Source organism: Notothenia coriiceps, unplaced genomic scaffold (genome assembly GCF_000735185.1).
Source record: "Notothenia coriiceps isolate Sejong01 unplaced genomic scaffold, NC01 NC01_scaffold00000312, whole genome shotgun sequence".
NCBI lineage: Eukaryota > Metazoa > Chordata > Actinopteri > Perciformes > Nototheniidae > Notothenia > Notothenia coriiceps.
Window position 1 is genome coordinate 111,839 of NW_011333013.1, and position 10,026 is coordinate 121,864.

A 10,026-nucleotide genomic window follows, 5' to 3' on the forward strand; every position below is an offset into this window, starting at 1 on the left:
TTGATTTGGGCACGCCGTCATAACCCGCCACCTTGTGACCTGCCTGTCATACGAAGTTCTGCTTAGGCCCAGGAGAATAACGTTACATGTACCTAGCCTTCCCAACCGCGATGCTCTGGAAAACCCTGAAACCAAACCCCCACCATCTATTTGTGTCCAACTCACAACTCACCAGACGCATTGAACATCACCGGCTGAAAATTAATGAAGTGTCACTTTCTATTTATAGAGATGTTTGTTAAAGGTTAACTGTCTTGCCTTGTCAACGTATGCAGACAGAATGTGATCTTGGTGCGGGTTGCAAACTGACCTATATACATTTATGCACATTTAGGTAAAGATGTATGGTAGAGTCTGTTTGGTGTTGAGAGAAGGGGAAGTCTGCGCTCCCCAGTCATCTCACATAACTACTGGACACAATAAAACCTACAACCTACTTTATTGCTATTTAACTATATTTTATTACGGTGTAAAAGATTTTTTGTTTTATATTAGATTTTTTGTTTTTTTTATATTGTATCTATGCACCATGACATCAAGTCAAATTCCTAGTATGTGTGAACCTACCTGGCAATAAACCTGTTTCTGATTATGATTATGATTCTGAAAGAGATACAAGCAGTTGGGGAATTTGAGGCATGCCAGGGTGAAGCTATTCTGAGTAGATGGGGGTGTGTCCCCAAAATAGTCCACTGTCTAATATTAGTCCATGTTTAACTTAGCTTCCCTTTTTATTATCATCTTTATCAGCTCACCAAAGGCTTACTTCCATGTCAATAACTTTGTTGGTAGTAGTTGTTGGATTAATAAACCAGAGAATGAATGTATTGTTCACAGGATCTATTAGAAGATAATCTACAGGAGAAGGACATTATGTTTAGTTGTATTTACTCTGAAAGCCATGTAAGAGTTTAGTAAAGCAGCAGTTTTAATCTGTTGCTAAATTTCTTGTCTAAGCCAGTGTGGCCAGTGAGGCAAAGCGCTTGAAGCTGTATGTGGAGATTAAGGGGTTAAATCCCTGCTGTTTGGCTCATGAGTTCAACTCCTCTGCAAATTAGACGGGCACACAAAGCAGCTGGCATTTACTGCATTCTGCAATCTCTTTCTTTATCAGTGTTTTTTATTTTCCAAACTTTTCTCTCTCTTAGCCGCTGTGTTCTTCCATTTGTACATTTGTTGTTGCCCTAACATGCCCATATACTTTGTATCCTCTGGAGTTTGTCAGTTGCAGGCAGCCGTCAGAAGGGTGTTGAGTTTCCACTCCCACCTAGATCTGCTCCTTTCCTCTGGCACTCTACTTCTGCTATTGGGAGGCGCTGCCTTTTTCAACCAATCACGTTGCACAAAGCTTGTCTCACAAGAGGAATATCGGCTGCTAGCAGACCTTTTGGAAACGTTTGCCAAATAAGCAATTCTCACAGTTGATTACAAACAGATTTGTCAGTCATAGTCATGCACATAGTTGTTTCCATGGATAATCTGTGTAAACTGAAATTAAATGTGACTTTTTAAAGTCCTGGTTTGAGCAGAGAGCTAAAGTAATATCATAACAGAAAAGAGCATGGGTGAAGGGGAGGAGAAAAGCAAACACACAATGCACAGCTTCCTCAACAGCTGCAGCCCAGTTCTGAAATCCCCATCATCTTGTGACTTCCTTCCTCTGCTGCACAGCGCTGCAAATTCTCGGTGCACAAATGTACACACACTTGCACATACACACACACACACACACACACTCAGCACATTGTGTGCACACACTTGTAGCATACGCCAGGGTCTTTGTTTATCCAAAAAGGGTCACACAAGAGAACTGTGGGGGCAGGGTTTATGTGTCTGTCAGAGAGAGAGAGATAGGCAGTGCTTTGCAAATGTATTACCCTATAGCTACATCAGTGTTTTGTTTTTCCTCATATGAGACATTTATGTAAAGGAACTATGAAAGTGAAGGCAATGTGAACGCACAAACAGAAAGCATTCTCTGCCATTGTCGAAGCTTGTCAATTGTTTCAGTTTTTTTGGGAGTGGAACAAAAACAAGGCTGATCTTTGAGTGTGTGCAGGAGAGAGAGTTAAGAGTTAAGAGCCGCTAGAGCAGAGCTGCTGGTATGGGTGTGAACATTGAAAGTAAACATGACCATGTCCCACAATCCTCTGCTCTTGTGCTCCCCTTGTGGAATTTAGACACAGAAATTCCAGAGGTCACAGCTCTGGTTTATCCAAATTCCCCACAGGACCTCAAACATGACTTTCAGTTGTGAGTCCTCGATATCAAATGCTACATGCTTCAGTTTTCACAGGTCTACAATAAACACATGCAAATACTGTTCAGTATGTAGATGCATTTACAGTCACATGCGTACACATAAAGTCAAGAACATGTACAATGGCTTCATTCAAAGCCATTCGTATGTGCCCAAAGTCCATCAGTGAACACAGCGAGTTGGCTGTCATCCAGATCTTTCACACCATACCCCGTTGTCTGTTGCCAAAGCAGTTATGGAGAAATGTTAACAGGTTCGTCCACTGCAAAGCTAACTCTAACCCTAGCCTAGACCTCAACTGACTGATAACACAGTTTACTCTGTCTTATCCTACCCTGTCAAAATAGGTCAGGTTACCGCGCAGAGCAAGCTGTGTCAACACATACGCAAACTAGTTTACACGTACCCTCACGATCAATCTTCATACATTCATTTTCACACACTATTAGCACCAATGTATGTTTACTCTCAAATATTGTATTTTGGTCTGTGAAATACTCACAGACCGAAATAAATACATTTAGGAAGTTTGCACATACGAAGAGTAAAGTTGACTAAAAGGTGGTGAACATTAATACAGTGAGTGTTCATTTGAATCCCAGCAAAGTTAAGAATGTATTATCAGTTATGGTTGAATAAATGCACTTATAGGTGCAAGGCTGTGAATGAGGCAGAATTTAGAGTGGCCTTTTATTGGAGCTGCTACCCATACATAGAATTGTACTGTAGATGTGTATCTTTTACTGACACGCCATAATGTTTTCTCCTCTCGTGTGTGTTTCAGATTGCAGACACCTACTCCATTGTGTGTAAAACCCAGAAGAAGAAACCTTCCATGGAAAACAACGGATCAAAGACCCTCCCACGCTCCTTTGGTGGAGGTTCACGGGGCCGAGGCAGAGGAGTTCAGGGCCCGGCGCGTTCCCAGGAGGAGCCGGGCTACGAGCCGGTAGGAGACAGGTCCTGGCCCGAGTCTGACCCCGCGTACGCTACAATCGACGCCCACCGGAAAAGGGAGCAGGAGGGAACCAATAACAGCCCAGTTGGGGGTTCTGCCACTCTGAAAAGGAAGAAGCAGACGCCGCAGCAGGCAGCTCCAGCGGCTCCAGCGGCTCCAGCGGCTCCAGTGGCTCCAGTGGCTCCAGTGGCTCCAGCGGCTCCAGCGGCACCAGCTGCACCTCAGGGCTCAGGACCCACCGCCCTGCCTAGAGGCGTTCCTGGTGGGGAAAACTTCTACGAGACTATCAGCGATGTGAAACAAGGGGCCAACAGCTCCAGCACCACCACCATCTTCACCTTCAATGATGGGATGGAGATGTATGTCACTGGCCTGTAGCTGGCTGACAGGCAGAAAGTGCCCAGGGCCCACTGGTACAGAGTCATGAAAAGGACCCTCCTGTTCACCTGCCAAACGTCTTGCTGTACATACATACAAGGCCCTCTATAGACAAAAAACATGAGGATCCATTTTGTGATGACATCAGGTACAAACAGGGTCTTAATCCAGGTTCAGACATCCCTAAATTGGTCTGTACTTCAGAACCAGCCTAAGCCTAGTCCAGCCCAAATATGGACCAAATACGTTTTAACAACAAAAAAAAAGATTAAGAAAACTGGAATATACATCTTCAGTCTACTGTGTCACTGACCATACTCACCTGTTTGTGTATCATTTTCCATAATATCTTTATTTTTATATGAACACTCTTCAAAAAGTATGTGGTGTAACTCACATCCTGAGAACAACACACTTTAATATATATATATATATATATTTAAAAAAGTAATGTATGTGCATGCATTGTGCAAACACACACCTGAAAATAGAAAAAAGTAGCAAGGAAAATCGTAGGTATATTGAGAGGAAGAGGCACACTGTTACCTATTATCAGACACACACACACACACACACACACACACACACACACACACACACACACACACACACACACACACACACACACACACACACACATACATATGCCTCATTTTGGAGGGACTTATGTAATAAGCAGATGGATGGCACAGAGATTTGTGGTGCTTAGCTCTCCCTAAGCAAACATCTGAAACAAGTTCTCTGGTCGCTATGGCCGGTTGCTTGGTGCTTTGCTCCAACACAGAAGTAAGCGAGGGCTATGGTCTACATTTAAAAAATAAATAAAAAGGTTCATCGTTGTGCTCTACATAGCAGTTAATAATATCAGCCCTTAACTTAATAATGTTACATCCAATCAACAATCAATACTCCAATTTGACAAACATCTGTACCCAGAAGCATGATGACACACCCCAGCTCAGATACAAACATACTTGGCACAATCATGCGGGGTAAGTTGAGATCAGTGGCATCGAGAAGGTTGTGAAAGAACTTCTCCAGAAGGATACGGGTGACAGATTTCACAATACAAAATGTTCACTGTATACATCATTGGGAAAATGTAGAATATTTATAAAAATAAGGAAGCGAAAGAGTGCCCAAAATAATACAGGATGTTTTATCCTGCGCAGTTAATAACATGTAATGTCCTTTGGGGACTGTAAACTGCTTATTTTCTGACCGTTATAATTTTACACTCGATAGCTGCGGGGGTTTTAATTTAATTGCTCATTAACATGCTGTAAAAGGCATTTCCAAGTACAGTTCTAAAAGGCATCTATGGTCTCAAGTCATAGCTAGAGCTCCCCAAAGCTCACCCGACTAAAGTCTGGTGGTTGAAATAGCAACATAGGACTTGGACTCCAAGGAAAATAAAGAGCTGGGCATGAACATTACCAGTGAGTGTCTTTGGAAGGTTGCCCCTCGCTCTCTCGCTACCCTCTCTCCAGCCTCTGCACCGAGTTCTCTTCCATAATAAACAATGTATTTTCCATGTAGCTTTGGGGAACATTAAAAAAAGAACAGAGGAATCAAAACAAAATATCAGACGTTTAGTGAATGGGCATAAAGATAAGGGGTGAAGAGGGATATAAAATGCTTACCGAGCTGAAGGATGCATTAGAAAAAGCACACTGTGAGACAACCATGCAAAGAGAAGACGGGTTTAGTAGGGTTAGTAATTCAATGATAAATGCTACTGTTTCAGAAAGTATATAAAAAAAACAAATGCACTCTGTATTTTAATGCACTGATAATTTTTTCTTACCTACTGACAATACCATTGGTTAAATAGCTCATGCCACTGCCATGAAAACAGTATTGTGTTGTTGGTGCAATTTTTTCCTGCTTGATCAAAAAAACGCATGCTTTGATATATGGAGATGAAAACAAATATTGTTGTACTTATTTTATCTCTTTGTTTGTTAATATGTTTCTGTTTTTTGCCATGAGATGCAAAGCAGCATTCAGTTTATTTTCCCAAAGCAGCGACCTGGAGGAGGAAGGGAGAGAAATAGAAAGTGAGGGAGAAGCCGCTGGGATTTTAGAGCGGAGCGTTGTTCATCCTTCCGCTCTGGGGGAACAAGGAGGAGCGATAGAGGTGAGGAGGGGGACGAAGAACAGCTAGTAAAACTGGATAACTGAAAATGGACACGGACCCAAAGGACCCTCCCCCTCCTGATGTGTATTTGCTTGCGTACGTGCACACACACACGAAATCAGGCCCACACTGCCATGTGTGTTTCCAGTTTAGGGGATGAAGCACATTTTGCTTCCATGCATTTTCTCCCTTCCCAGCCGTGTTCATTCTCCAATCACCTCTCCCTCGCTGTGTAGGGTAGGGGCTTTTGATGTCCAGTTCTGAGGGACTCAGGGAGGGATATGAGGGGGGGGGCAGAGGCTGCGGGGTCAGGCCAAACCCAGTCTGATATCAACAATGCACCAACAGCTCAACTACTGTCTGATATGAGAAATGGCCAACAGCTGAGACGCTTTACAAGCTTTGTTGAGGCTTCCCTTAGACAATGCTGGCTTGAAATCGCTTTCACACCTAATCCTTTTTCTCTGGCTGTCACATTATGTGTCACATTTTCTTTATCCTGAGAGAAAGCACTGATCTGATATATATTGTTGAACACTGTTACAGTAGACACTGATCGAGACAGATGTTCATTGCACAAACAAATACAGTATGATGATGTAAATGTGTAAAATACTCGGTTGCTGTTCTGATGTTGTTCTAATGTAACATACAGTATACAGTATATTTGTTGAAAAAAAAGATGGTTATCACAGACACATTGTACTTGTGGATGCAATATGTTTCATGCTTTCCATGCAGATGCTGTTTGTTAATTGTCTTCAGATATAATTATGGGCCAAAACTGCTGTGACAGCTGTAGCCAATGTTGTATGTTCTTAAAGCACAGGGTTTAGTTGAAAAAATAATGAATATAATACAATATAGTGTGACAGTGCAGATATGCAAAAGATTGTAATGTTTTATATTAACCTTCATAAAATATTAAAGTGAGTTTTTACTTTTCTAATAAAGTGGCACATTATAACGTGTGTTTGTCTTTTCCCTTAGTGTTTGTACAGGATATCAAATTAAGCAGCACTACAGTGTCAGTTGTTGCAGCTGTGTAGCAGCCTCACGGTATTAACTGTAGCTTTCAATAATGCAGCTTGGGTGCAAAAAAGATGTGTATCTGCTTTATTAGGCAATAAACCTTGAGTCTTGGCTGTGCAGACATTTGGGTTGAATAAAGAGGCATTGAGGAGCTTCCAACAACTGAAACTCGAATAAAACAAATGTTATTAATACAAAAGTTATTTGATCATGCTTATGAGATACACATTTCCAACGAGCACGCAGTTTTAGATAAAGAAGGCTGTTGGAAAAAATTGCTAAAACTCGGTATTGACCCTAGAGAACACATTATTAAATCAAGTATTGTATTTTTTTACAAATTATGTGGAGACTAGAAATTGCCCTAACAATGCATTACAGTAGGCTAATAACGTATCTCTATTAACTTATCCAAATTGTATTGCAGCCAAGCCAATGTCAACAGAACCTAATATTATCATACTTTAAATCAATCACGCCTTTACGACAATCTCAGAACACTGGGCTAGTTCATAAGCCTCAGTATTTACTGCAGGGCTGTTTACTCCATTAATTTGCCCGGCACAGAGCTTCATGGTATGGAGTCACAACTTTTACATTTGAAAAACCATTATTAATAGCTTACATTGTCGAATGGTTTATAACTTTTGAAAAAGTAAACACTCTAACCAAAGCTATTTATTCATAGGTAAAACCCTGTTAAATGTACGGTTAAGGCGAGTAAAGATGATCCATTCAATTAACATTTGATTAGCAGTAAACATAACTGCGTAGTTTGCCTCTGCGGCCGGCTGACTGTTTTTCCTGTGCTGTCTCTCGCCTGCCTCGCAGACCGGCTCTTCGTCGCTGACAGACACCGGCCGGTAAACTGCAGAACACGCCCCTTCCCTCGTCCAACCAAATGACTCGAATTAGATAAAAATGTGATTGACACAACCAAATCAGCCAATGAGAGACTGCCTCGCTGTGGACGCGTGCCAAAGTGCAATGTTTATGTACGCAGCCGGCCAATAGGAGCACAGTAAGGGGGGCGTGGCATTCTTTTGGAGGAACGAGGCAAAACAATCTTTTATCCTCCTGACCGTCGGCTTTTTCGATATCCTGGGTAGCAGTGGTGGCAAACTTCAGATGTAGACTAGTACAGAAGTTAGGACAATATCTATCAACTTGCGAAATTAGTTAAATGTATCAAACTCCAGCAATTTGCACTGTAATCTATAGAAAGCTGGTTTTCTTTCTTTAGTTTCTCCTCGCCCTGTCTGAGTATGGATACCAGATACATTTTGGAGCAGACGTCGGTTGGGACAAGGGTCGGTGGGGCTGATTTTAACTACCGGCCAGGCCGTTCCGTGCTGTGCGACACCCGGGTCCCCGCGGCGGAGAAAAACGGTCCCATGCCGGTGTACACACACGGGCCCGTCTTTTACAAATTGTTAATGGACGGCGGCTCGGTGTCGGGAGTTAAGGGCGAGCGAACCTCTCCCAAAGGGAATGGACGAATATTGCACGAGGTGGAAAAAGTAAGTGCCTTTTTCATGTTAACTTTGTACGCGCGACTCCATTCGCCGGTAAAGTCATCTGTGCGCACACAAGTTGCAGCGCAAATACTATCAAGCATGCAACGTTGTGTCATTACCATGGTCATTACGCGGTTTACTTATAAGTTGTCTCTCAAGCCGTTATTGCATTTTGAAATATGCCACAGTGAAGTTCACATTGACGTCACTTCTTTATTTTGTGTTGTTTTGTGTATAGTACCGCCTTCACCCACTTTGTTTGTGACAGTCATTTCACCGACTGCTGTCAACGCTCGCTTACAAGTAATAACGTCGTATCAAAACCGCTTTAAATGGCGGAGCATTCTGTGTGCAAAGTTTACAGAAAAGGGGGGCAGGGACTTCAAACTACTAGCCAAACCCCCTCCCCCATAACTGTAGGGTGGAGCTACAGCAGCCTTCCTGGCTGCACGACACGGCCCGGCCTGCTCTGCCCTGAACACACCACAGAACCAGTAATAGTCCATGATAGAACTGTGATATGTTCCAAGTTTTATCATATGCAGCAGGGTTTTGGTTTGCATAGTGCATTTACACTATAATTGCTTACATGTTTTTGCATTGCAACTTGTGGCCCGCGTGTCTAACCATGTCATTTAGTTACCGTGCAACATCAAATATGCAAAGACGACGAATTGCAAAGCCTGCTTTTGATATGGATCAGATAACAGTTTATAACAAACTGCTGCTTGTTTATTTTAACACAGCAATGTGAAGGCACTTATATGGACCCTAGCTTTTTTTCAATGGTGTTTTTAATGAACTTAATATAAATTAAATAAATTATAAATTATAAATTTATATTTTTTAGCTCCAAAGGTTAGTTCAATTTGATGAGTTATATCTGATGATTAGCTGCTTTTAATCTGTCCAAATGAACAAAAAATATTTCGCTTTTGGACTGTTGGTTTGAAAAAACAAACCACTTGAATAATGTAATGCTATTTTTAAACATTTTATAGACTCTGTAGTTAGCCATTTAACACCAAATGAGCTGCAAATTAATTTACACTCAATACAAAACGAACATAATATAATATATAAAAATAAAGTTATATTTTGTATAATCATGTTTCTCATTAAAGGTACTTTAAATATATCAGTGAATCAATGCTGTCAAGTTAGTCGCTTAACTTCCCTTCATCGCTCTCATACATTTTGTTTTTAATCAGATGCCATGCTTCTGTTTTCCCTTTACGGTTTCTGTGGGAAATTATCCATGTCAATATACAGTGGGGAAAAAAGTATTTAGTCAGCCACCAATTGTGCAAGTTCTCCCACTTAAAAAGATTCCCCACTGTATATTGACATGGATAATTTCCCACAGAAACCGTAAAGGGNCTGGGCAACACGGACTTTCAACTCCCTCCAAAGATTTTCTATGGGGTTGAGATCTGGTGACTGGCTAGGCCACTGCAGGACCTTGAAATGCTTCTTACGAAGCCACTCCTTCGTTGCCCGGGCGGTGTGTTTGGGATCATTGTCATGCTGAAAGACCCAGCCACGTTTCATCTTCAATGCCCTTGCTGATGGAAGGAGATTGTCACTCAAAATCTCACGATACATGGCCCCATTCATTCTTTCCTTTACACGGATCAGTCGTCCTGGTCCCTTTGCAGAAAAACAGCCCCAAAGCATGATGTTTCCACCCCCATGTTTCACAGTAGGTATGGAGCCCCAGATCGAGGGAGATTATCAGTGG

At 41.9% G+C, this 10,026-nt stretch overlaps 2 protein-coding genes across 5 annotated transcripts in view; both read left to right on the forward strand.

The window, feature by feature from the left end:
• The window catches only part of LOC104941484 (formin-like protein 16), a 39,604-nt gene extending 32,903 nt beyond the window's left edge, over positions 1-6,701 (forward strand). For all 3 annotated transcript variants that reach the window (XM_010766588.1, XM_010766604.1, XM_010766595.1), the window contains one exon: positions 3,045-6,701. In XM_010766588.1, coding sequence (XP_010764890.1) covers positions 3,045-3,596 — 552 coding nt within the window. In that variant the 3' untranslated portion in view covers positions 3,597-6,701. The remainder of the gene's footprint in view (positions 1-3,044) is intronic.
• A 1,131-nt stretch (positions 6,702-7,832) lies between these two features.
• The window catches only part of slc2a4rg (SLC2A4 regulator), a 43,516-nt gene continuing 41,322 nt past the window's right edge, over positions 7,833-10,026 (forward strand). The window contains exon 1 of one of the 2 annotated variants that reach the window (XM_010766613.1): positions 7,833-8,288. In XM_010766613.1, coding sequence (XP_010764915.1) covers positions 8,034-8,288 — 255 coding nt within the window. In that variant the 5' untranslated portion in view covers positions 7,833-8,033. Of the gene's footprint in view, positions 8,293-10,026 lie in introns of both variants that reach the window. The other variant, XM_010766618.1, reaches the window with a different exon arrangement.